Genomic DNA, 27045 nt, shown 5'->3' with positions numbered 1-27045 from the left:
CCATCTAGTCATCTACAGCCACTGTGGTCGGTGGTTGTGTATTAATGAGTTAGCTTTTGCTTTGGGTTTGAGGTTTGGATGATTTGTGATTGATTGGCCTTGGATGAAATCCTTTCAAGGATTAGTGAGGTAGACCATGAACATAATGCTGATATCCTCACTATAAAGAAAAAAAGAACTCTGATTATTTTTTATGGATCGTCTTTTTTAAATTTCTAAAAGTTCTTTTGACAAGTACACGCTTTATGTGGAGAAGAACATATGATTAGCTTTCTAGGTGATTTCCTGGTCAGACATTATATTTTTGTTATCTATCTGTAGGTTGATATCCATTCAGAGCGTGTACTTGAGGATCTAATTGCTGCTGTTGTTCCATGTTGGCTGTCAAAAACTGAGAACATGGATAAATTGCTTCAGGTAATTCTTGACCTTGCCATGCATGTCTATCTTTATGATTAGAGGTGTGCTTCCTTTTAGCTGTGTGCTGATGCCGGTTTGTATTTCAGACTTTCATTAGCATACTGCCTGAGATTGTCGAAGATAGAATGGTAAAAATATTCCAATACTTATTAAGGTACTCTTTTATTATTAGATTTTCCCATTAATTTGCTTTTAAATTTTTTACCACTCTATTTGACCAGCCTTTTGTGCAGGATTGTGGGGGAATGGGATGGCTTGGCTGCGGTGCTTTTGTGTCTTTTTCAGTCACTGGTTTCGAAATTACCTTCCTTTGAAGATTTGCACGGTCTGGATGGTTTCATGTCCATTGTACACAGGGAAAGGGAGTATGGGTTTGCATTGCATATTTGTGAGAAGTATTCATGTGCAACTTGGCTTCATGCTCTTGCTTCGATGTTTAAGCACATTGGTCTAGATAACTTTTGTGTGGAATCACTAAAGAAGTTACTTCTGGCAACAAAATTTTGTTTAGACAAATTACAAGGTCCAGAATTTGCTTTTGGATTAGCATCACCTGAAAACTCGGATGACATACAGGTTGAAAATTTTAGTAACCACATTCTTTTATCTTTCTCCTCATACACTCATGTCTACCACTAATCTTGTATACGCCTAGCTTCTGCATTCTAATATTAGCACTCTGCTTATCACATAATGAATCTAACATGTATAACATACTGTACTTTTCTTTGCCATCTCAATGATACAATTCACTTGACACTTTTCCTTCACTTAATTTGATCCTCCATCTAATTTTGATCTCTTACTTGTACAAAATAAGGTAGCCAATGATTGTTAGTTGGCAGGTACATCTCTTTAACTCACAAGCCAACTAACTTATTATAGAAGTAGCACCAAGTATGTTTAAGGGGTCTTTGACTCAGGCTAGACTTTAATAACTTGGGATCATCATGAGCCTTGTTTGGTGGGATTATTCTTTAGTTACTATTTGGTATAGTTGGAGTAACTTTCTTTAGTTGGATTTTCCTTTTTGTGGGCTGGGCTTTTTGTATGCTCTTGTATTCTTTCATTCTTTCTCAATAAAAAACCATTTTTTTCTATATAAAAAAAGAACTTGACTTTTTGAACTTGTCGTGTGAAAGTTTGCTTAACACTAGCTATAAGGTTGCTTATCCCATGGGCTACTAAACCATAGCTTGTGGAACCTACCACTTTGGGTTACAGAAACCCAAAAATCATGAAATATAGGATATAGAAGTAAGGGTATCTATAACTCCTTTTATTGAACAATCAATACACGAATTGCAACACTTTAGGTTTCATAAATACAGACTTGTTGGAATGCATCCCTCATGGTATATATTTCTTTGCATCATTGGACAGTAGGTGTAAAATATGAAGCAAGTTACCCAGTTGGTCTCTCCAACGAAATTTGTTGGTCATTCCTTTTAATCTCATAATACTGGTTTTTTGGTATCTTTTATATTGTATTGGAGGTCTAATAGGGTTGGATTTCCTTTTAAAGTATTGACGTCTTCAATTTGGCATTATATAAATTGTAGGCTAATTCATTTGTCTGAAATTCAGCATTGCCTCTCATCTGTGTCTCCAATCAGTCCAGATTAGTAGTTCATTTCAAGTTATTCCATTTGATTCATAGACATATAAAAGCACTGATATTAACTCATGTTCTGTAACTTTGGTGAATGATTCCTCACAATTCCAAGTGACCTTCTATCAAAATGGACAGAGCTAAAAAGTTGACAAATCTTTTGTTCAAGGAATTAGTGCGGAGAATTGTCGTAGAAAAAAACAAACATGAAGTTTGATGTTTGGGCTTGCTGTTTAGGCTATGTTTTTGGAGTTATGTTGTTTGAACTCACTAACAGTCTACTTTATGCGGGTATAATTTTTCTTTGTTTGTATGACTTGCAAATATTCTTTTGCAGAATATCCTTGGAGATCTACTGGAGGAGGTTGTTTTCCTAGTCCAACTTGTTGATACAAGAAGCCAGGAAATTGGTATACCTGTGGCTATCATGAAGCAAATAAAGGAGCATTTGAACGCTATTTTGAGAAATGCCACTAGGGTTATGAATCCTTCAGCCTTCTTTAGAAGCACCATTAATTTGCTTGGCCATAATAATAGAAATGTTGGGAAAAAGGTACATGAACTAATCCTGTTATGTTTTGTATTCTTTCATTGATCTTGATGAAATGTGTTTTCTTTTTCTCTTTTAAAAAACTTTTTTTTTTGAAGTAATCCGTCCATTTATTTTAGGATTCAGTGGCATTGGTGATAATCCAATTATAAGTAATCGAGTAGCTTGAATGTGTCAATTACATAGGAGCAATGTATGTGTCACCAAAGTACCCAAAACACAACGCGGTTCAACCCAGATAAATAATAAATTACTACAATCACTGATAATAAGTAGATTTGTACCAAGTGCATTTCATGACTTAGCTTTCCTTCGATCTGTTATGCCAACTTATTCGCTTGTTTTATTGTGTTAATATAACATTTCTTTATTGCGTAGCTCATAAATTTCACATATTATCTTAACCTCCTGCAGGCTCTCAGCCTTTTATGTGAAACAGTTAAAGGACACAGTAGGGTGAAGTCAAAGAAGGGGGCAAAGAAAGAGAAACTTTCGGGAAGTCCCTGGCTTCACCTGGATGATGATTTTCTCAAATTATTTGACAGTATATCTTTGAGAATTATTCACTTAATTGATGATTCTACTGATGCTTCTGATACTTCTCTTAAAGTAGCCGCAATTTCAGCTATAGAAATTCTTGCCAATGCATTTTCTTCTTACCATTCAGTTATCAGTGTTTGGCTAGCGTCAATTGTAAAATATATTACTTCAAACAACTTACCTCTGTCTTCTAGCTGCCTTCGAACATGCAGCACACTGATCTATGTACTAGGGCCAAGGTCATTGAGTGAGTTACCTAGTATAATGGGGAAGGTGATAAATGTGTCTCGTAGTTGTGTAGTTGAGAATACAAGATGCAGTTCTGAAATGTCAGTCCAGTCATCAGATTTGAAGGAATCTATTATGCTTTCTGTTGCTGTCACTTTGGAGGCTGTTGTGGAGAAGCTCGGTGGATTTCTAAATCCTTATCTTGGAGATATTTTAGAACTTTTGGTGCTTCATCCTAACTTAGTATGGGGATCAGATTTAAAGTTGAAGCTGAAAGCTGACTCAATACGGAAACTTCTGACAGAGAAAATTCCTGTAAGTGTTTTAGTTTGTCACATTGATTGGCATTCCTCTAATGATTGTTCTTGTTTCATTTATCTGATAATAACTGAATCTTTTCTAGGTTCGTCTCGTTTTGCCACCTTTGTTGAAATTTTTTACTCGTGCTGTTGAATCTGGAGATTCAAGTGTGATCATCACCTTCGACTTGCTAGCAAACATTGTTGGAAAAATGGATAGGCCATCTGTTGCTGCTTACCACACACAGATTTTTGACCTGTGCTTGCAGGCGCTTGATTTACGTCGCCAGCACCCTGTTTCTGTCACAAACGTTGATGCTGCAGAAAATAGTGTTATTGGTGCACTGAGTTTGCTGACACTTAAACTTACTGAAAGCATGTTTAAGCCTTTATTCATTAGAAGTGTTGAGTGGGCAGATTCGGATTTAGAAGATGGTGCAAGGGCTGGAAGCACAAGCATTGACAGGGCTATATCTTTCTATGGCCTAGTAAATAAACTTGCTGAGAAACATCGGTATGTGTTGACTCCTTTTAAAATTTTAGTTTAGTGTTGATGTATGGTTTTGTTTAATAAAGTAGTTTCTGTAGATCTACGTGATCTTCTGAATTATCTACTGTAGTAAATTTTTGTTTGAAGGTTTAAGTCTGTAGTTAACATTTTTTCATGTTTTACGAGCATTTATAAAAGATGTTAGAGATATTCATGGATAATTAATATCGATATTGAACCCTTCGATTTACGGATATATCGACTAATATATCAATATATCCATGAACATTTTTATCCGTGTTATAGCATGTCCCTAAATATTCAATTTTGTATATGATATGTCCTTGACAAATTTGAAAGTTAATGGAATTATTAGATTTGTTGAATATAAATTTGATTTTGTGTCTAATGTAACTCTAAACTTTTAATTGTGTTCAATAGACCTGTAAATTTAACAATTTTAAAAATTTAAAGCTATTTATAATTTTGAAAGCTTACAGATCAAATAGCCACAAATATCACATTTTCGTGTACTAATTTGAAATGTAACCTATACCTTCTTCATTCCTTAATTATTTCATATTCATTCTACTATTACATTATTCTTTTTGCTTGTGACTATTATCTAGAATCATTCTATTTTGTGTCCCACACCCAAATTAGCCCAATTGATAATTATGATTTCCATCTAATGGGAAAACTATTGATAAATTTAGGTCTCATTTACTATCTGAATGATTTTTTTTTCCCATTCTCATTTTAATTGATTACTGAAACACTCAAGGAAACAATACTAATTCTTATAGGAACTTTTTTTTACCATTATAGTTTGTGATTTTCGTTCTACATCATTCAAATTTTCTTTATTATTCGAGGTTATAGCTTTTATGTCTTTTACGGGAATGAGGGGTTGTGTTATATTCAAAATACCCTGGTAATTACTATTGATGCTGGTTGCTGTTTCCATTCAATTTAGGTCACTTTTCGTTCCCTACTTCAAGCACTTGCTAGATGGATGCGTCCGCCACCTTACAAATTCAGGAGATGCAAGATATACTGGTTCAATACAAAAAAGAAAGAAGGCTAAGGTGCACGTGAGTAGTGATAGCAAAGAAGAAACTGGAGTGGTATCACTTAAAAGCTGGCATTTAAGAGCGTTGATCCTATCATCATTGCACAAGTGCTTTCTCCATGATACTGGGAGTTCGAAATTCCTTGACTCTTCAAATTTCCAGGTTAATGGATCTCATCCCTCTCACTTGTGACGAACATAAGCAATGTTTACTAATCAGCAGTTGATATGGAAAATCTTAATGTAGCTGTCTAGATTGTCTCCTTGGTCTCTGGTTGTTATTAGTTTATACCTTGACTAATGATTTTTGGTTGTGTTCTTTACAGGTTCTGCTCAAACCCGTAGTTGCACAGTTGGTGTCTGAGCCACCAGAAATGCTTGACGCAGACACAAATGTTCCATCTGTAAACGAGGTTGATGATGTTCTGGTGATTTGCATTGGTCAAATGGCTGTGGCTGCTGGGAGTGACACGTTATGGAAACACTTGAATCATGAGGTAAAATCGTATTAAGTTGTAGTAGGTTGTTTGACATATCTTTTCGGAAAAAAAAAGTTCTTTTAAATGAATCACATAGCATATAAATATTTTGGAAAGAAAATTAGTTAAATGCTTTCTTTGCACTATTACTTTTTATCTGCTTTTGAAAATTTTTAAACAGTGACTTTGGTCGGTTAAGAAACTTAGTATATCTTACGCGCTTTAAAATTTTAACCAAATGTTTACCCATTTTTGTAAATGGTACTTTTAGTCATCCCAAAACACTTGAAAAAAGAGCATGTCAAACACAGTTCAAATATGAAAGTACTTTTCGACTAAATTGTTGTAAACTTATATGCAAGTAGCTTTTAACGACTTAAAAATTTTGGAATTTCTATCAAATGGTTTTAATTGGGAAGTATTACACAGTTCCTCCGAACAAAACGGTATATTTAGTCAACGCATTCAGTTTTTGATATGATGGAGTTGATTTGAATATATTTTTGTCTCCTTGGTTGCGTCGACCACAATTAGAAGCATGAACTTGTTCCTCGTTTTGGTGCTTTTTTTCAACCTTCACTGTTTCCTTTATCAAGCCCTAGCATGCAGAGACGGGACATTAATACTTGAACACTTTTTCTTACTTTGTGGGCTTGGAAATGTGTAGAAGTTCCAACAATCAAAAATTAAATGTAGAGTAAATGATATTATAGAGGTTCGAACATATGACCTCTCTGATACTATGTTAAATCACCAATCAATCTAAAAATACACTTTTTGCCCCAGAATACCCTACCCAAATTGGAAAAGGAACATGACGTGCTAATAAATTCCAAACTATGAAATCCATTGTGGAATAACATGAACTGAACTAGCTTCAAAAACCAAATCCTGAATAGCAAGGTTTAGTCGATGAAGACCTTAAAACTACTGGCAAAGTTTCCCCTAAATGTTTGGTATAAACATACTACCTGAGGAGAAAATGCATACACTCCCAAAACAATCAAATCCCAATATCACTACTACCAAGTGTGCGTCTTTGCACCCTATTCAAATTTTGTTTAGGTTTCTGCATGCTATAAGGTAATTGAGTTTTTGAAATTTACTGATTTTCATCTCTTTAATCTCTTGTTGTAGGTATTGATGCAAACCAGAAGCGATAAAGTTCGTACACGAATTTTGGGTCTAAGAATCGTCAAGTACCTTCTGGAGAATTTGAAGGAAGAATATTTAGTACTTCTACCCGAAACCATCCCCTTCCTCGGCGAGTTGCTTGAAGATGTGGAGCTCTCTGTTAAATCTCTTGCACAAGATATTCTCAAGGAAATGGAGTCTATGAGTGGTGAAAGCCTTCGGCAGTACCTATAAGACTTCGTATGGGAGTTCAATGCTTTTTTTTCTTTAATCATCAGAGTGAATTACCATTAAATGCTTCAACTGAAGACTATTTATTGAGGTAGTGTTTTTGTTAACTCTTAGCTTTTGCTTGTGTTTAAACGGTTTAGAATATAGGAAAAGCAGTTAGTTGTGAGGTCAAATTTTGTATAATTGCCTAGAATGGAGTAGTATATTCTTTCTCAAGTAATTGTGTAACATATCTGGTGTATATCCATACATCACGTATAATGTAAGTGATTATTACGAAGGAAATTCTGAAAATGAAATTTTGGGCTTTTAACTTGCAGTGAATGCTTGTTTTTTGTTTTTGATATTGTCAATTATGAAGAAATTTTGCGGAAATTTTTATAGATTGAACAAATGTCAAACTATTTACAGAAATAGTTGAAAAAAAATACTGATAAACTTCTATCCGTCTCTATCAGTTTCTATCGAAAAATATTAAATTTTGCTATTTTGTGTAAATAGTTTCTTTATTTTTTTATTTTTAAAAATCACTCAAAAAATAATGTAAGGTGTTTATTAAATTAAAGAACGATGAACAAGTTTTTTCGTTAAAGAAAATGTTGTGATTATAATTTTTTTAGTAAAGGAATATCACACTTGAAATTACTCTTAAAAAATGTTATATTCTTAATATTTTTTTTAATTAAAACGATATATTTATGCTTTTATATATCTAATTATAATTATAATTATAAAAATTCAAATGTCAAGAAATAATGAGGAAGGGTTTCATATAATGTCATCATCAAATGGCAGGGACTTTTAGCCCTATATTTATTGTTTTGTTTGAAATTTAATTATTTCTTCAATTTGTCAAGTAAATCATCATTAATAATAGCATATAAGCTTCTAATTTAAGGCATTGATAATTACAATTAGTCTTTTTTTTTTTTTTTCCTGAAGTTCCATTTTCACTTTAGTGTGCATTCTTTTGATAGGAAAAATGAAAATCTTTCGTTTTTTAACTGTTTGAGAGCTACATCTGATCTGACCAAACCACCACTCTAGTTCATATTTTAATTGTGAAAAATATTTTTGGAGGCTATTAAAATTATGGCAATATTGTATATATATACAAGTAAATTGATTTTCTATTTCCACGCAAATATATAAATAATAGACCCTTTCTTTTAAATGTTTTTGATGCATACTTATCAACAATGCAAATTAATCATTTTAAAGAGAGTCGGTTTTGTTATATTTAATTGTTAAAAACAAAAGATATTATAATAATTTACCAAGTAGGAATTTAAAAACATGATAGCCTATAATTGCCTACATCTAACATCGTCGAGAATAATTACATTTATTAGTTTGGAAAGTTATATTTATTCAAACCACTGGCACTTCACTTATATTTGTTGTGATTGGTATTTTTTTCCTTTTAAAAATCTAAGAACCAATTAAATTTGGTAATTTATAATACAATAGATTTAATAATTGTTGAAATAAAAAATTGAGTGCAAAGAAAGTCATATCTTCCTATGTGAGTTTGAGATATAGATATGGAGTTAATAGTTTAGGGGTTGGTGGGTGGTTGAGGATTAAAGTATCAAATGTTATTATTGTCATTTGTGGTTGAATTTTTGAATTACTAATAAGAAAATTTAGTTTATACGACTAAATGAAAATAGTATTTATAAGTTTAATTTTTAAAAATAAAAAATTAAATAGTTTTTAAACCGACTTACTTGTAATATTTCTCTAAGTCACTTTCGAAATGGTAAAAAATTTTAATATAATTTTTTTTTTAAAAAAAAAAAGAAATTTCAATGTGTAGTGTATTAAAATATTAACAAATGAAAGTGATTAAGTCCTATATATTCGTTGGAATTCAAAAGAACATTCTTTGAAATCTAATCCCTTCTTACACCATTAATTTAGAATGGCAATTGTTTTATTTCATTTTATTTTTTGTTGTTTTTATTAGTTAAGAAAAAAGAGGAGCAATCATTTCTGGAAGGGTTTGATTTTGCACCAAATTAGTAGGGTACCCTACAATTATTCTCTGTAATAAAGAATGAGATTAAAGGTAATTTTTCTAAGACTTCAAAATGGAGAAATGCATCAAATTTCATGTTGTTTCCTATTAAAAGTTGACTAAATAGGATGAATTGCCACCAAAAATGTCTTCACATCACATCAAAGTCTTTCACTTCTTTTTATCATTAGACCACTTAATCCTCCTAAATTTGTGGACATTATCTTGGTGCTAGTTTTTAAAATTTTAATAAATCACACTATTTTTTACCTTTTGATAAGAAATATATTGAGAGTATAATATCGGAGTCACTTAAACATAATTCAATTGAATAAGATTTAGCTAGAAATTTGATTCCTCCATCCTACGTATTGTCAAAAAAAAAAAAAAAATGGCAAGATTTACGTCTCCCCAAATTCTAAAAGTACGATCTATCCCATTTGCTCTACCAAAATTAATAAATAAAAAATAAAAAAGATATTTTTTTAAATATTAGGGACGGGGATTCCAACTCGAACTTTTGATATTTTAGTTGAAAATATATATTATAATTAGTTGAACTAAATTAAGATGGATGTTTTTATTCCTATTGAAGAAATAAAAATGAAGAAATGAAACTTGTCTAGGTTATTAAGTAGTCTAAAAATCTTTAACCCATCACTAATTAATTTACTGCTTTTGAAAAATTAATTTGTAAGAACAATAATATATTGTTATATATATTTCTTCAAAGGAAAAACAAAAGAGGTTATAATTCATCTGGGAAGGAATAAATTTTCATTCACCAATTTCTTAAGTATTTGCCTTTTGCATTTCAAATTCGTAAAGCACATATTCGTATTATTCTTTTTCCAAATATAAAACTACAATAAGTATAAACAACTTAATATATTTTTTAAGAAAAATTTTCACAGATAAAAAAAAAATCAAATTATTTACGGAAACAACGAAAAAGAATATTGATAGACACTAATAGACTTTATTAGCGATAGACTTCTATCTGTTTTAGACATGGATAGATTTTTATCAACCTCTATAAAAAATTAAAATTTTACTATTTTGTATAAATAATTTTTCTTATTTTTCTATTTTTGAAAATCCCATATTTATGTAAATTATGAAAGTAAAAGGTTTAAAAATGAAAAAATCAATAATTATTTATTTTATTACATTCGGATAGTTTTGGTCATCGTAAGTGATAGGAAGAAATTGAGCCTTTGATATCTATTCAAAATAGATAGTACAAACTTTAAGTCTTCTAAATATTTTTAAATGAAAATTTTGACATACAAAAAATATTTTTCATTACTAACAATTAAATGAAACTTTTTTGTTTAATAAATTGCTTAGTAAATGAAAATTTAAACAAAAAAAAAATAGTAATATAAAAAAAGATATTTAGTGGGTAATTATTGTTTCGTAAGGAAATGAAAGTGTGATTTTGTTGGGATGGTGACCAATGAATATGTATTTTGTTTGTTGTTAATATAATTATGTATTGACAAAAGTTGGTTTTGTGGGTCACTAACCAAAATTAAAAGAATTAAGATCCTTCTCAATAATATTTTCCAAAATTAGATGACAAAGAAAATTTCTAAACGTCCACTTTTCAAAAGCTACCAATTTTCATATAAAATTAAAATAAGTAAAAAAATGAATATTTTTTTTTTAAAAAAAATATTGGACGAACAGAGGAGGTAGATTAAATAATGTTTGTGTAGTTTATTGTAGGTACATTTTGAAAAAATAAAAAAAGTATATATCTGGTAAACAATTCAGATTTTATTTTATGTTTTTAGATTCATTGAGTTTAACGAATACGCGCTGGGTAGACAATTCGTATGTTTTTAGATTCTTTGATCTAAACCGTACAAATTTTGAAAATAACATTTTTACGTTTTCTATGTATCCAAATTTTGAATTTAAAATTTTAAAATGAAGGATTATATTAGAAAAAATAAAATAAATATAGTATTTCAGGTTATAAATTCAATTGTTTTTATAAAATTAAAATATGTATTATATGATATTGCAAAATAAATATTATACATTTTTTTTTTGCATAAAATACGTTCATAAATTAATTATTGATAATTATATTCAATCCGATATTTAATAAATTTTTATGATTTATAAATATAATATAAAATACATTTTGAATTTAATTTCTAAATCTGCTACCAGTCATATATTTGGAAACATGAAATACAATTTTGTTTTCTTTGAATTTCTTGTTTTCAAAAATCTATTTTTAGGTTGCCTACCAAACAAACTATCTTGGTTTGAGAAGAATATGTATTTTTAAATAATTTGTTTTCTCATTTGTAATTAAAATTAATAAAAAGGAAAGAAGAAAAAGACATTAGATCCATGTGTGTATGAGAGAAATCACATGACTAATAATATTAAAATTTGAAATTTTGGATTTTAGAATAGATATCATATGATTAGTAATATTTAATTTTATCTTTTTTTAAAAAAAAATTGAAACTGAACTTCATGTTTTTTCTTGGATAGATTACCAAGGTATCTTTACACTATAACCCCTCATTCAAAATATTCTCTCAAATATGGAGTAATGTAATTTAAGAAAACTCTACATTTGATCGTTACAGTTATATCTCTTTTTATTTTTTTTAAAAAAATTATGGTACGTCGTTTACGGCTAAGATTATTGGGGTACTCAGACTAGGACACGAGTAGAGACTAATTTTTTTCTTACTAAAATTTTGAATTAAGTATTTAATTTAAAATGAAAAAATCATCTAAAAAATCGAATTGTTTGCAACCACTTAAGATAGTTTTTGAAATGTAATTTAAATAGTTTTGACCAAAAGATATTTACATAAAAACGAATTTTTTGAAAAATATTTTTTCTAAGTCAATCCAAACCTACCCTTAATACGATAGAAACAGAAAAAATTCAAAATTACAAATATGTGTTACTATTTTTCATCTAGATTAAGTTTATTTAAGAGGAAAATATACAATTTTCTAAAATATAAAGATTTTTACCATTAATTCCATTAACACAAAATTTATTTTTTAAAAAGGAAAAAAAAAAAAAAAAACTCTTTTAAGACACATAAAAAACACACAGATTCGAATATTGAATAAAAAATTTAAAGGTAACACCTAACATTGGTAACAGAAAAAATCAATCTTTTTTACATTTGAATTATATAATTAAAAAAGAAAAAAGGGAAGAAAAGAAGAAAAAGAAAAAAAGAAAAAGAAAAAGGGGAAAATGCTCTATCTCTTTAGCTGTCATCTAAGCATGCAAGTACACTTCTGGCTTGACATGTCTAAAGCAAATTAAAGTGCATATGATCATAAAAGGCTCAAATTTTGGATTAAAAAGAAGAAAAAAACAACTCTTTAAAAAGTATTTAAATTTTACATATGGATAAAACCTTTCCTTTTCTTTAAGGAAAAAACAATAACAAATGAAGATTAAACTATAAACACAGTCCATGAAGTTTTATGTTTGTATTAAATAGTGTCTTAACATATTTCTGAATTTTCATATTTTTGTCTAATAAACTCTTAAACTTTAAAAAATGTTTAATAATTACTTTAATTTTTTATTTCGTAACTAATAAGTTATTGAGTTTTCTACTTATTAGTTACATATGGACACAAAATTAAAAATTAAATGTCTTATTATATACAATTCAATTTTATGTTTAATAAATTTGTTAATTTTAAAAGATGTTAAATATGTAAAGGATCTATTTGACTCATCATTGAAAATTCTTGAACTTATTAGATAGAAACATGAAAGTTCAGAGATTAAGCTTGTACTTTAATCGTAAATAAATTTACACTTCATGAAAAAGAATGAATTAAGTTATAAATTTATTTGAAATTTGTATATAAACTTTGAGAGTTATAAAATTTAGTCCTAAACTTTTAAAATCTTTTAAATTCGTGAAACTACCCAACATAAAATTGAAATTTTAAAATAAGTTCAAGTTTATATCTAATAAACCAACTAATTTTTAAAAGAACTCAAACTTGGTAGTAACTTGTAACATACAAAATTAAAAATTTAGAGACTTTACAGATCAAATAGATACAAATTTCAAAGGTTTAAAGACAAACCTTGTAATTAAATCAAAAGAATATTTTGATTGTAAACATTTTTTTTGCCTCTGATCTCGAAACAGAAAACACATACTTTATGGATATTGAGCTACGTTCGCTTTGACTTTTAAACGAGTAAGTTAGGTTGTGACCAAACTTTCATTTTATTGCCCAAGGAGTATACAGGAAGGGAAAAACATACTATATTGTATAAAATGTAGTAATGAGTATGTTTGTTTTGAATCTAAGAAAACTCATCATTGTCCTTAGACATAATTGAGCAAAGAGACATTCTCGCTTGTTGAAATGGAATTAAAATTCAAAGTTTCTGCACAAACATAGCCGTCAATCAGCCATGGCCATCACATGGCTCAGATCTGTCTTTTATGCAATTTCTCTCTCTGCCTTCTGAAATGACCCATAATGCAATAACAATAATAATAATAATAATAACCTTATTCTTCTCTTGATCCAATGCTCATTCTAAAGCAACAGTTCCTCTTCTTCTCTTTTCCACTTCATTTCTTTTGTAAACACTGCAAAGAAGAAATGAAGCCATGAAACTCTTTGAGTTTTGAAGGTTCTTCTTCTCTTAGTTAACCCTTTTTTTTTCTGTTCAAAGAAGCAAACTTTCCATCAAAAGAAGATGACCCAGTTGCTGAATCTAGCTCTTGGAGTGGTTTTAGTTGCAGTTTTGGTGATTCTCTTTCTCATCTTCTTGAACAGAAGGGGAAAAGGGAAGGATATTGATGAATACAATGACATAGAGAGAAAACAGGATAGGGATAAAGAGGAGGAAGAAAGAGAAGAATTGGTGTGTTTTCAAGGTGGACAGGACCTTACCATTGTAGATATATTGGAAGCTCCTGGGGAAGTGATTGGGAAAGCCAACCATGGAACTTTGTATAAGGCTTATTTGCAAGGAAGCAACACAGTAAGGCTGCTGAGGTTTCTGAGGCCAGTTTGTACTGCTGGACTTGAAGATTTTGTCAGTGAAATTGAGTTTTTGGGTTCTATAAGACACCAAAATTTGGTGCCTCTTTTGGGATTCTATTCAGGTCCAAGAGCAGAGAAGCTTCTCATTCATCCATTTTACAGGAGAGGAAATCTAGCTCAGTTCATTAGAGGTAAACAAATCCAAGGTCTCTATGTTTTTCTCTGTTTCTACATAAACAATGGATCTTTTTTTTTTTTCCTACTTGCTTATCTGTTATTTTCCCGGATAATGCTCTTTCTCTTGATCCAATCAACAGGATCAGAAGTTCTTTGTCTATAATATGTTTGTTAAACTAATGTACTTCGATTCAATTTGGCAGATGGGAATGGCGACTCGCACAGATGGGGAGTTATAAATAAGATATCGGTTGGTATTGCGAAAGGGTTGGATCATCTTCATACTGGCTTGCAAAAGCCAACAATCCATGGGAACCTTCAATCCAAAAATGTTCTTTTGGATAGGAATTATGAACCGTATGTCTCCGATTTTGGCCTTCATCTACTGTTGAATTCCCCATCTGCCCAAGAGATACTTGAAGCCTCAGCAGCCAATGGATACAAAGCTCCTGAGCTGATCAAGATGAAGGATGCAACTGAGGAGACTGACATTTATAGCTATGGAGTGATATTACTCGAGTTACTTTCGGGGAAGGAACCGTTCAACGAAAAGCCAACTGTTCCTGATGAGGATTTTTACTTGCCTAACTTTATGAGAAATGCTGTTCTTGGACACAGAATTGCAGATTTATTCCATCCAGAAATACTTCTATACAGCAGCATTGATGGAAATCATGTTACTGAAGAAAAGATTCTCAAATTCTTTCAGCTTGCTATGGCTTGTTGTTCTCCTTCTCCTGCTCTTAGACCTAGTATGAAGCAAGTACTACGGAAGCTCAACGAAATCGGAACGTAGTCGGGATTCTGGAGCATGTTACACCACATGGCAGTCAGTCAAAGGGACAAGATTTAAAACAAATTGGTATCAGTATAATTCTTGAGAACTAACTTCTCCATGTCCAACATGATTGAGAGGGTATTGATTCTGCTGTACATATATGGAATACCACTGGAACTGAGGGGCTAAAATTTTGGCATCTAAGGGCTAAAGAAGCTGTAACAGTTTGGTATTTTGAAGAAAATTTTGTTAAATGATCCATGATTGAAGCCAAGTAGTTGTTTACAAAGTGTTTTGCAAAATAGGTTACTGCATTTTAGAACAAAGATTCAATAAAATGTGTCAGATAATTAGTGTATGGAAAATTCTCTCTTCTGATATAGTTTTACAGGAAACATGTTTTTGATAATGGTTTAAGCTATTCTTCCTTCCAAGATCTTGGATTTATGAAAAGTTTCCCCAAGTACACAATAACCTTAATCATGCACAAGATACAGAAAACCTATCCTTAAAAGCATTTTTTAAAAAAAACAAAAGCAAAAGGCTGTCTTTCAGAACAACTCACAAAACAAGTCCTAAAATTGACATTCTACCCTTCTGACAGCTATTCCTTAAGAGCAATTAAAGAAAAGAAAAAAGAAAAAGAATTATCAGAAACAACTTCTAAACAGAAAGAGCAGTCGGATGAACATGAATCCATTCTTAGTTTCAGTAGCTTCAGATTGAAAAGGGTAATGTTTTGCAGTTCAAATTCACTAAGTTCTCTAGACTAGTATTCCAAAAAAGAATTGCTACAAATGGATAACAGATCTATCTTTAGTTGGTATTGGTTCATTTTCAATTTTCCTTATTTGCAACAGTAATATACTAAATAATTTCCCTTTTGGTCAAATAAAAGATGGGAAATCAGATACCCACAAAAAAGTATTCCCCTCACTCTACTTTTTTCTATACTGATCTGATTCTTTCTATACAAAAATGGTTATTAAATTTGCCACTTTGGTCAGAAAGCCATGTGCTTTCTTCATCTTTTACAACTAAGGGCCCTCAAGCTAAATCACTTCTGCACAATAGAAGAGGAATGTGGCACATGCTTCTTTCACAACTCCTATCCATCCAACATTGATATATTAGATGCTTTAGATACCCTTCTTGACCATTGTTATTTGACATTTTCTTTCCTTCATTCCTCTAAGACTTGACTTACTAATCATCTCAGTTCATTGGATAACAATTTTGTTCTTCAGTTTCTGATTTCTAAAAGAAGGGTTTTTTATAAATAGTTTCGGTTTCACAATCTTCTTTTTGAAAATGTTTTCGGAAGAGTAAATTTTGTTTCAAAGTGATTTTGTTTTTAGTTCTCTCTTTTATAAATAATACAAAAACAAAAAGTAGTTTTTTTTTCTTTCCAAATTTGGATAAGTCTTAATATCTGCTTTTACAAAACTGAACCAGAAAAAGGATCCAAAAACGAGAGTTTTTCAAATTTTGAATTCTGTTTTATTAAAGTTTGGTTGAGATTTCAATAGCGATGGTAAAGGGTAAAAATTATTATCAGATGGAATGTAAATTACAAGCAACACATAAATATTATTTTCACATACTGACTCATGGATCCTTGTCAATAGAAACTGCAAGTAGGTACAAGTTTAAATTCTTCCCACTTATGCATATCCAATATACATGTTTCCTTACAAAATATGGATTCTAAACTTCTCCAGAAGAAATAATTTTGATGGAACCAACTTGTGGTTCACTAGACAATTAGCTTTGGAAGGTTTTCAGATAATAATATCATACATAATATGATCATACAAGTAACACAAACTAGAAAGACTTAGCTACCGAGACGATAACTTCGACCACGGAAAGCAGCTCCTTCATCCTGATTAGAGCCTCGCTGTGGTGGTGGAGAGGGAGAAGAGCGTCTTTGTGTTTGTGTTCGCTCCCGAGTGCTCGTTCGAGTAGCATTGAGGCGGTAGCTTCTTCCACGAAAAGCAGTACCAGCAGAAGGGTCACGTTGTACAGGAGAGTTAAATTGAATCCCTTCACCCCAGTATGCTACTAGCTTGTGACTGTAAGGCTATTAAGGTTTGTACAGAACAATTAATGCAGCTCAAACCAAAAGGAAGCTTTTACTAATAATTGGTTGCTTTCCAGTTTCCATTCCCAAGCTTAGAAAGTTATGAGCTTCATTTCATTTTCATATACTAGCGACACAAAAGGTGACGAGGACATATAACTCATTTTTTTCCGTCGTCGAGAAAAACCTTACCGAAACTATGGAAGAATGAGGTTTCAAGGCTAGTATTTATCAGTTTAAATATTTGGTTCTTTTTTGGTTATAACTTTGGAAATTTTGATGTCTTCCTACTCAATTCAAAAGTTTTGGTCATGATAACATTTGGTTATTTATTTACTTATTTATTTATTTTTAAGTTAAGCTTATAAACATTACTTTCATCCATAAGATTCTAAGCTTGTTATTCACTTTTTACAAACATTTTCAAAAACTAAATCAAGTTTTGAAAACTAAAGAAAGGTAGTTTTGTTTTCGGAATTTGACTAGAAAGTCAAGAATTCCTTTTAGAAAAGTGAAAACTAAAAACGAAAGTGTTATCAAATGGAGCTTTTAAGCTTTGGACTCAGGTAATCTAATATTTCAGTATATATAAACATGTATGTTTGTATGTATATACATGCATGCATGTATATGAATGTAACGAATGGAAGTATGAAGGATACATCCAGAAAGGGGTTTTGAGGATGAATTTCCCACCGGCAAGAGGATGTAGAACAGTCAAAAAGTAATAAAGATGGCCTGCCACCATTCCCAAAATGTCTGGCTTCAAGGGATCGCCAAAGATTAGATCTAGAGCCAGCATTGCCCAAGGAAGATAGAATCCCTGTGGAATACTAATAACCCGATAAAAAAAGTAAAGAAATTCCAGATTCGAAATCATCGATCAACTGCATAAGTTGGCAAACTTAGAGCCTATTTGAAATGATTTTTCAAGTGCTTTAAAAAGTGTTTTTATGTTTTTTTAAGCACTTGAAAAATCATTCCAAAAGAAGCCTTTAAAGAGGCAGAAAACCTATTAAAATATTTGTATAATGAACTACTGATATTTTCATGAAAAATCATGGTTTGGCCTAGAGATAAGCTCATAAAATGAAGCATGTTCTGACTTTAGTAACCACAATTAAATCCTTTTTTGTTTTCTAATATAGGAAATTAAACGAGACCATCAAATCCTATTTCACATTGCCAAAACTGTCTTTTCAAGCAGTTGACAGAGATTTACGAGGGAAATTTCATGCTTTTGAATTGCGAAACAAAAAGTGTGTTACTAACCTTCAACGAAACGACACCATAGATGTTGATTCGTGCATTTGGGAACTCGCGGCCCCAGATGTAGACAATCATGAAAACCAAGGAACTTCCCATGAATGGAGTCCAACAATATGGAACGGCAGCCATCACCTGAAGAGTAAAAGAAATTATAACCAATTAGTAATAGCAGATATCATCAGTAGAAGCCTTATCAAAGTGCCAAATAATAGCTTTTTTTTTAGCTTAGCAATCAAAATCCTAGAGCCTGAAAGAAGACAAAATCGTAGCGAATTTTCTCATTGTTCTTGTTAATGAAATTTAAGCTTTGCAGCCCTTGAAATTCCCAATATCAAAATAACATCAACATTCCATGATACAGACAACCATATCCAGATCAGTCAAATATCATGAAGAAAATTTGCACAAAATTCAAATCAGACTCACCAGAAGTGAAAGAGCTCCAAAAAACAACATCCACACATAGTCAGCAGTTCTTTTATCAAAGGGTCCTCTCTCCAATGATACACCATATTTTGCTCTGTGAAGTTCAAAATGCATAACGATTATGTAAATATCATAACGATTCTATTACTATCTTACTTTTAGGCTTCTAGCTCAAAAAACAAAGATGAACACTTGAATGTGTGGTACGGTTTTTACATGATTATCAGACGAAAAGCAAATTGAAACGAAAACGGGCCGAGGAAGAAGAAGTTGGTAATGAGCCTCCAAACCTGTTCGAGAATGAAGAAGTTATGGCAAAACAAATTGCAGAAAAGAAAATTTGGCAACTATAAAACCATCTTTTACACATTAGTATGAGCCAAAATGTGAAGTTATATTACCTGAAACTTTTTAATTACAAGACTGTAGAACAGAGCTATGTTCTCGTCGTCATAAAGCTGAAGATAGTAAGCAGCAGTGGTCATCAAACAGCTCACTCCATACAGTTTGCTCACAGGTGGGAGTGAGCGATAATACCTAAAAAAAGCTCAAAAAGACAATAATAAAAACTCATTACAAAACGTACTACTAATATACCTTCAATTTAACCAAAAACACAAAATGGGGATTCATCAAATCCTCAAAATTCTCTGGAAATCAAAGGAAATCAAAATTCAAGAAAAGGGAAAGAGAGATTTGAGAGATTACTCTAAAGGAGTAGACATTTGGAAGAAATATGGAACTGTGGAGCAGGAGTGGAAAGTTGAAGCTATTGATGAACATGGATATGAGTTTGTGGAGCATTGAAGAATTTGGAGAGGAGACTTTGGAAGTCGTCGCAAATGGAATCACCCGTTCAACCATCTTGACTTTGAAAGCTTCTGAATGGCGAGTCTTCCATTCAATACGCTTAAAATTTAATCTAACCAACTCTTTGAAGGATTAAAGGAGTTGGAAAATTTCATCATGAGTAGAAATTCCAGCCAATGAAATTGACCTGCCCAGTTCATTTTTCTTCCACTTCCATATACAAAAATGAATTTGTTCTTGAATATCTAGTGGTCTATTCATAGCATATCATTAATTGCTATGAGTCATCGTGGGGACATTAATTTATCCAATTAGACTAATTGGAAACTTTATTTCTACATGGAATGAGCAAAAGATTATTAGAAAATTTGTACAGATGACCCAATTTTTTAGCCCAAAACCTCAAATGACCAATTTTTAAAAAATAATGTCAATTGACCCTTTACTGACATAATCGTCATATCAAATTACGTAAATTGCCCTTACACCAGCTACACAAGGTAAATCTCGCTCTCGTCTGATTAAACGCTCTCGCTCTCGCTTGAAATTCCCGATTTGATGTGATTGCTTGTCAGTGTACGAATGATTTGACAATTTTCACGACGAAAGCCTCAAATCAAATCAATAATACCTAAACACAATACAATAATGATTTCTTTAAACTCTAAACTCCATTTCAAAGGTGATTACTTCTCTGGTTTTTTATGGTGTTTTGTTGAACGAAGATTTTTCGAACGGGGATTTCCAAGATGAGGCTTTTTCAGAACGGAATAGATTTTTCAGAAAGGTGTTTCATTATTTTGAGTCTGTTTAATTATTTTTGCTGTGTTATTTCTGGAAAGGTAGCATTACGAAATTTTGTATTGGGAGAGAGTAAGAAAGAGAAAGAGTAAGAGAGAGAGCAAGAGTAAGAGAGAGAGCGAGATTACGAGAGAGAGCGAGATTTTGAGAGGGAGCGAGATTTTGAGAGAGAGCGAGATTAAGAGAGAGAGTGAGATTAAGAGAGAGAGCGAGATTAAGAGAGAGAGCGAGAATACACTTCAATTGCTTGTACAACTTAATGACAGATGTTCTCTTACTTTGTACGATGATAGAAAAGTGTCTACTTATTTGATATGGAGGTGATTGGGATGAGAATGAAAGTTCATATATTGGGGGACAGTTGACAGGAATCATTGTGCCTCATACATTGAAGTATGAAGAACTTAAATCTCACATTTATAAGGTTACAAATGTCAGTTCTTCAGAGTTTGATCTTATACTGAAAGTTAAATATAAGCTTGAATTTAAAGCCCATCCACAATGTATAAGGAATGATGATGATGTTCGTTTTTTTCTTTTGCGAGAAGAGCTTAGTAGACTTCAAATAGCTGTAACGTTGAAATCTAATCATGACGAAAATATTGGAATGAGGTTTGGAAATGTGAGTTATGATGATACAACTATGGTCAAACAATATGAGGAATCATATCAGTTTCGTCGAGAAGAGGATGATATTCCATTGTTTACCAACACTGTACCATCAACATTCGATTATATGGATTGTGGTCCTTCAGTGGATGTGAATGAGTAACCAGCAGGATTGAATGAAATGGATCGTGTTCATGGAGATGTGCGTCGTTCTACAACAGCTTCAGTGGTTCCACCATCTGTGTCTTCAAGTCATAGGATAGAGTTGATTATGCCTGACACCTCTTCATCTAAGACAGAGGACGTTGAAGTTGGTCAACTATTTTTTAGCAAAAAGGACTTGAAAATGAGATTATCTATTCTATCCATCAACAAAAATTTTGAATTTAAGGTCAGGAATTCAACCAAATCTCTGTTCACTGTCAAATGTATTGGGGATACATGTAAGTGGAGCCTTCGTGTAGTCAAAATGGAAGGGTCTGATATATTCAAGATCACAAAGTACTACAGTTTGCATACATGTTCCATTGGAATTCTGAATCACGACTATAGACAAGCAATTGCTACGGTTGTTGGTCAGCTCATTAAAGATAAGTTCACGAGAATAGGATGTATTTATAAACCTTGTCATATCGTTGAGGATATGAGAAGAGATTATGACATGAACATAAGTTATAAAGCGTGGTGTGCAAGGGAAGCCGCGTATGATCTCACTAGAGTTATTCCAGAATACTCATACTCCATACTATATGCTTATGGAGATGCGTTAAAAATAAAGAATCTGGGTATAGTCTTTGAGATCAAACTTGAAGATGAGATGCATTTCAAGTATATGTTTATGGCATTAGGGCCTTATATTAGAGGTTTCGCAAGTTGTTGGCCTTGTATTATTGTTGATGGGTCGCACTTGAAAGGAAAATACAAAGGCGCCATGTTGGTTGTGGTTTCTATGGATGGGAACAATCAATTATATCCACTAGCATATGCAATAGTGGACAATGAAACTGATCAATCATGGAAATGGTTTATGTCAAACTTGAAATGCAGTATCGGAGAACCCGATAATCTGGTATTTGTGTCTGATCGGATAGTATCTATCGACAATGCTATTCGTGCATTTTTTTCCACGACATTTCATGGATTGTGCACATGGCATATAGAACAAAATCTAGTTACAAACTTTAAGGATAGCACGGTTGTTGGGATATTTAGAGATGCAGCAAGGACATTTCACATGAAAGAGTTCCAGAAAAAATGGGACGAACTCCGTAGTTTTCGAGACGGTGTTGTCACGAAATATTTGGAAGACATCGGTCTTCAAAGGTGGGCACGGGTTTACCAAATAGAACGAAGATATGATAACATGACATCCAATAGTGCAGAGTGTTTCGATTCGTTAACTAAAGAGTATCGACTATTGCCCATAGTATGCTTGATTGAACATGTTAGAGGAATGCTCCAATCGTGGTTCTACGAATGGAGGAATTACTGGGCATCTCGAATGACATTGCACTCTGACTATTGTAAAACCCGATTGACAAGTGAGGCCAATAAGGGCAGACGATATCGGGTAGAGCATATTGATTGTTATCGAGTACACGTGCGAGATAATCGATTGGACGGTATTGTCAATCTTCACACGAAGAAATGCGCGTATAAGGAATTCGACTCACTTGGTATCCTGTGTTCGCATGCAATAGTTGCTGCCAAGGAACGAAATATACTTATCCACAGTCTTTGCAGTCAATTTTATACAGTGGACTCTCTAATGACTGCGTATGCGGAGCCTATAAATCCACTTGGCCACATATCTGAATGGAAGAGACCTTCTGGATATGTAGAAAAGATTTTCCTTCCTCCGAAGTTTGTGCCACAAGCCGGACGACGGAGAGTGAGAAGAATACCATCCAAAGGAGAATTTTGCAGACAAATGAAATGTGGTTGGTGTGGGAATTATGGGCATAACCACCAAAATTGTACAGAACTACTTACAACTGTGCGACGTGTTGAAAATGCCAGAGACCGTGACACAAACACCTCTCATCTAGTTTAGTTTGTAACTAACTTGTAACATTTCATTTGTTATAAATACCATTGATCAGTTTTTCATACGTCATACTTGTAACATACTTGTAACATACTTCATACTTTTTCATACTTGTAACATACTTTATACTTTTTCATACTTCATACTTGTAACACTTCATATTTCATACTTTCATCTTGTAAACAAAAAACAATAATAAGCTGGAGTATTTTTATAATAGCAATCTTCATACTCTCTCAATCTTCATACTCTCTCCATCTTCATACTTGTAACAAAAAACAATAACTTCATACTCTCTCAATGCTCATACTTGTAACAAAAAACAATAACTTCATACTCTCTCAATCTTTATACTTGTAACAAAAAACAATAACTTCATATTCTCTCAATATTCATACTTGTAACAAAAAACAATAACTTCATACTCTCTCAATCTTCATACTTGTAACAAAAAACAATAACTTCATACTCTCTCAATGTTCATACTTGTAACAAAAAACAATAACTTCATACTCTCTCAGTATTCATACTTGTAACAAAAAATAATAACTTCATACTCTCTCAATGTTCATACTTGTAACAAAAAACAATAACTTCATACTCTCTCAATGTTCATACTTGTAACAAAAAACAATAACTTCATACTCTCTCAATCTTCATACTTAACTTCATACTTTCTCAATCTCACTCTCTCAATCTCGTTCTCTCTCAAAATCTCGCGCTCTCTCAAAACCTCACTCTCTCAATCTCGCTCTCTCTTAAAATCTCACTCTCTCTTAAAACCTCGCTCTCTCTCAAAATCTCGCTCTCTCAATGTTTGAACTTTGGACCTTGAACCATATAATGTTCTACATACCATTTATACAATGAAAAGAGCAGTAGCTCAATTATGCATGTTCTAATAAAATTATGATATTGGACTTTGAACTTTGAACTTACATAAAAAATACATGTTTGACTATACAATGAAAAGAGCAGTAGCTTCATTATGCATGTTCTGATAAAATTATGATATTGAACTTTGAACTTTGATCTTACATAAAAAATACATGTTCGACTATACAATGAAAAGAGCAGTAGCTCCATTATACATAAAAAATAAATGTTTTTACATACATAAAAAATACAATAAAAAATACATGTTCTATACACATAAAAAATATGGAGTGTTTGCCCATAGTTGATACGCTAACTACATCCTATATTCACTCATATTCTCCTAAGTGATTACAGACGAATCTAATTTGATTGCGAAGATGCCACAATCAAGTGACTCGTGTTGTATGTCAACGTTCATAGGTCGCGAGATTTTCCAACGGGCTGTGGATAGGTCCGGCTTTGAACGATCCACGTCACAGTAGTGAAGTAGGGATGGTACTGTGACTGTCAATGGCTCTAGCCAATTCACCAGCTTTGTCATTGGTGTGTATGACAGAAATGAATCGAACACGAATATGTGGCCTCTGTTAATGTTCATTGCAAGGACCATCTAGTGGTCATTGATATTGATCGCCGTATAACCAAAATCCGCATCTGCCCATTTGACATCGAATTTATCGGTGACGTAGTTCTTATACGTGTCTTCATCTTCCCATGCTAGGGCAGCCTCCAAAAGTGTCTTATTCTTTATTCATTTAAATACCCCGCCACGAGCATTAAGGTAACTCTGTCAAATAAAATGAGAAGTTTAGTAACGAAATATAATGAGAAGTTAAGAAACAAAATATCAAAATTTACCGTAACACCAATTGACAAGATGGTGAACTTGTGCATGCACATGTCAGGCCGGGTATAAAATTTTTCTTTCATAAAATAAAATAAAGTATTTATGGTCTGCATGAAAAATTACTATGTCAGTAAAAGTACAAGATAGCCAACATGTAAAAAAGTCAAGACTAGGAAACTTACATCGCATTCGACCAACGAATTCAGGGTAATCAATTCCTTGAAGAATTGTTTGGCAAGTGGTTTAAAGAAGTTCTCTCGAACCTCATTGTCCATATTGTTGTCCAAGATCCAGCTCATCATTTCTGTAAGGATATTGTGTGGAACATCATGTGCTACGTTATATGTGACAATCACTCTGGATAGTGACGTAGCTACACCTGGGAGAGGATGCTTAACCACATTTTTCTTCTTTACTTGAGCTGGAGGTGTATATTTATCAATAGGTTTCCTCTTACGACTAATTCTTCAAGATTCCTACATAAACAGATAATAAAATATTACTCATCAAGAAATATAAAAATATAAATAAAGATTACTGATCAATAAATTACTCACCAGTGTAACTCTTTCTGTGGTCATAACAATCCCAGAAGTGTCGGCCTCTAGGATGCCAGACATGTCAGCCTCTGTATGTGGCATGGTGAGTAAGGCAGACATGTCGGGCTCTATTTGTGGGACGTCGGCCTCTATAGATTCAACGTCAATTGGTGATGTCATGGTGGTATCAGGCTGTAAAGGGGGGTGGAAGTAGGTGAAGTGGTGGTATCGGGCTGTAGAGGGGGGATGGGAGTGTCAGAGGCAGTCGCATTATTGGTATCAGGATCTCGAGATGGGATGGATGACCTGGTCGTCTCCTCATTCACCATGGAATCCTTCAATTAGTAAAGTAAAATGATGAGTTCACGAACACGTAAAAACTAAGCACATAAAGACATAAAATGATAGTAAATGCAAACCTTGCACATAGACTGCAACAGTGACAGGATGGCTGACAATTTCCCTTTCATGTCCGTCATGTTTTCCTCCATACTAGATACACGACTATCTAAACCCGATATATGGCCATCCAACCTCGATAGTGAACTGCAAATGGTCTGCAGGTACGAATAAATAGAATCGTCGGGATTGGCTCCCTCCCTACGGTGGGCAGCACACTCAGGACACTCCTCATCCACAGGTCACTCTCTATGGGAGTCCACAAGATAGACATCAAGTTGGTTCAACTCGTCCTCATCGCGTACGTTCCCCATCACATCATGGAACATATCATCACTAGGTGTATATGTCCCTCTTTCCACCTTTCCATATTCAGAATCCTCGTGCTTAGAATGCTCAAGATCATCCCCTCCCTCCACCCTGACAACTTCATCATTGTCATCTCTACGATGATCATCACCATCACTTTCACTTTCAGGACTACCCCCATCACTAGTCGACCAATTGCCACTTTCAGAACTATCATCATCCGCATCTAGATTAAATATAGGTCATCTATCCACTGGGGTATCCCGAAACTCCCTCTCAGCATCTAACATGACAGTACCCTATTTAACATTTATCTGCATTAACAACCCAGTAAATTGGTTAGTGTCAATTTAACAACCAGATAAACATATTATGCATAAAGTAAATGTACATTGTTAGACTTGAATATCTCTCTCTCGAGTACTTTGAAGGATACTGAGTGGGAGCATGACCATCGTAATATGCGGGGCAAAACCACCTTGTTCTTTCGCTCCGCAATGTTCCCAGCTATCGATGAAGCTAGGATCTCGTACGTCCATACTTAAATAAAATTTAAAATATATTAAGAACAATAGTAATGTTAAATCAAAAAACACGATTATTATGTTAAGCAAATTCACCTGGAATGCTTGTGGAAATCCACGTAAAAAGTACTTCACAATATAATTTTTATTTCCTTTGACCTTCGTCTTGTATAGACTGCTCTTATCATTCAACATAGTCTTTAGTGCATCCAATGTCCTCTCCCAAATAATGGTACCCCAATCAAGACTGTTGTAGTACTCTAAGTTTTGAACGTCCTTAAAATGTTTGAGATCCACTGCATTTTTTTGTTTGTTTTTCCCCATCATTGCGACCTCAGTATAGTAGACTACTATGATTTTCACAGCATCATCATCATTTTCAAACTCTAACTCCTTTTATTTTCTTCAAGTTGACGGAGATGTAAGGTGTCCTTCGTCACTCAATTATCAA

At 32.8% G+C, this 27045-nt stretch overlaps 4 protein-coding genes and 1 long non-coding RNA gene across 7 annotated transcripts in view; 3 read left to right on the top strand and 2 right to left on the bottom strand.

The window, feature by feature from the left end:
* LOC120085169 (ARM repeat superfamily protein) overlaps nt 1-7374 on the top strand; it is a 37818-nt gene extending 30444 nt beyond the window's left edge. For both annotated transcript variants that reach the window (XM_039041056.2, XM_090316351.1), the window contains 9 exons: nt 322-417; nt 507-574; nt 654-996; nt 2370-2585; nt 2997-3665; nt 3754-4163; nt 5116-5374; nt 5538-5708; nt 6828-7374. In XM_039041056.2, coding sequence (XP_038896984.1) covers nt 322-417; nt 507-574; nt 654-996; nt 2370-2585; nt 2997-3665; nt 3754-4163; nt 5116-5374; nt 5538-5708; nt 6828-7058 — 2463 coding nt within the window. In that variant the 3' untranslated portion in view covers nt 7059-7374. The remainder of the gene's footprint in view (nt 1-321; nt 418-506; nt 575-653; nt 997-2369; nt 2586-2996; nt 3666-3753; nt 4164-5115; nt 5375-5537; nt 5709-6827) is intronic.
* Nucleotides 7375-13407: 6033 nt separating this feature from the next.
* LOC120073246 (putative kinase-like protein TMKL1) lies at nt 13408-15461 on the top strand. 2 transcript variants are annotated; one of them, XM_090316338.1, is made up of 2 exons: nt 13408-14303; nt 14478-15461. In XM_090316338.1, the coding sequence occupies exons 1-2, from the start codon at nt 13808-13810 to the stop codon at nt 15068-15070; spliced, it is 1089 nt and encodes a 362-aa protein (XP_090172464.1). In that variant the 5' UTR covers nt 13408-13807; the 3' UTR covers nt 15071-15461. The 2 variants fall into 2 exon arrangements, with proteins under 2 accessions (XP_090172464.1, XP_038881903.1); XM_039025975.2 differs by having other exon boundaries at nt 13494-14288.
* A 1161-nt stretch (nt 15462-16622) lies between these two features.
* On the bottom strand, nt 16623-19918 carry LOC120081585 (derlin-1.1-like). Its single transcript, XM_039036645.2, has 7 exons — nt 19539-19918; nt 19232-19367; nt 19047-19120; nt 18831-18924; nt 18408-18536; nt 17798-17958; nt 16623-17127 (listed from the first exon to the last, which is right to left on the bottom strand). Exons 1-7 carry the CDS (start codon nt 19553-19555, stop codon nt 16890-16892), a joined length of 849 nt encoding a protein of 282 aa, XP_038892573.1. The 5' UTR covers nt 19556-19918; the 3' UTR covers nt 16623-16889.
* Nucleotides 19919-21231: 1313 nt separating this feature from the next.
* LOC120078560 (uncharacterized) lies at nt 21232-23103 on the top strand. The gene is made up of 3 exons (XM_090314103.1): nt 21232-21360; nt 21442-22373; nt 22500-23103. The coding sequence occupies exons 1-3, from the start codon at nt 21232-21234 to the stop codon at nt 23101-23103; spliced, it is 1665 nt and encodes a 554-aa protein (XP_090170229.1).
* A 1054-nt stretch (nt 23104-24157) lies between these two features.
* LOC120070288 (uncharacterized) lies at nt 24158-26456 on the bottom strand. Its single transcript, XR_005479845.2, has 4 exons — nt 25782-26456; nt 25381-25697; nt 24835-25299; nt 24158-24763 (listed from the first exon to the last, which is right to left on the bottom strand). It is a non-coding gene; the product is annotated as an uncharacterized LOC120070288 (long non-coding RNA).
* Nucleotides 26457-27045: the final 589 nt, after the last annotated feature.

The sequence above is a fragment of the Benincasa hispida genome, chromosome 1 (assembly GCF_027475165.1).
Source record: "Benincasa hispida cultivar pf3 chromosome 1, pf3_genome.v1.1, whole genome shotgun sequence".
Classification (NCBI taxonomy): domain Eukaryota; kingdom Viridiplantae; phylum Streptophyta; class Magnoliopsida; order Cucurbitales; family Cucurbitaceae; genus Benincasa; species Benincasa hispida.
The sequence above is the reverse complement of the archived record's forward strand: the minus strand, read 5'-3'. Positions and strand labels throughout refer to the sequence as shown.

Bases quoted from the DNA above. Each gene is read 5' to 3' on its own strand.
- LOC120073246 (XM_090316338.1), top strand. From the start codon at position 13,808: ATGACCCAGTTGCTGAATCTAGCTCTTGGAGTGGTTTTAGTTGCAGTT. The intron at 14,304-14,477 runs GTCTCTATGTTT...TCAATTTGGCAG, and splicing joins TAGAGGTAAACAAATCCAAG to ATGGGAATGGCGACTCGCAC.
- LOC120081585 (XM_039036645.2), bottom strand. The intron at 19,121-19,231 runs GTAATATAACTT...ATTCTCGAACAG, and splicing joins TTGTAATTAAAAAGTTTCAG to GTTTGGAGGCTCATTACCAA. The intron at 18,537-18,830 runs GTGAGTCTGATT...TTTACTCTTCAG, and splicing joins TTGGAGCTCTTTCACTTCTG to GTGATGGCTGCCGTTCCATA.
- LOC120078560 (XM_090314103.1), top strand. From the start codon at position 21,232: ATGGATCGTGTTCATGGAGATGTGCGTCGTTCTACAACAGCTTCAGTG. The intron at 21,361-21,441 runs GTTGGTCAACTA...TTTGAATTTAAG, and splicing joins CTAAGACAGAGGACGTTGAA to GTCAGGAATTCAACCAAATC. The intron at 22,374-22,499 runs GTGGGCACGGGT...TGAACATGTTAG, and splicing joins GAAGACATCGGTCTTCAAAG to AGGAATGCTCCAATCGTGGT.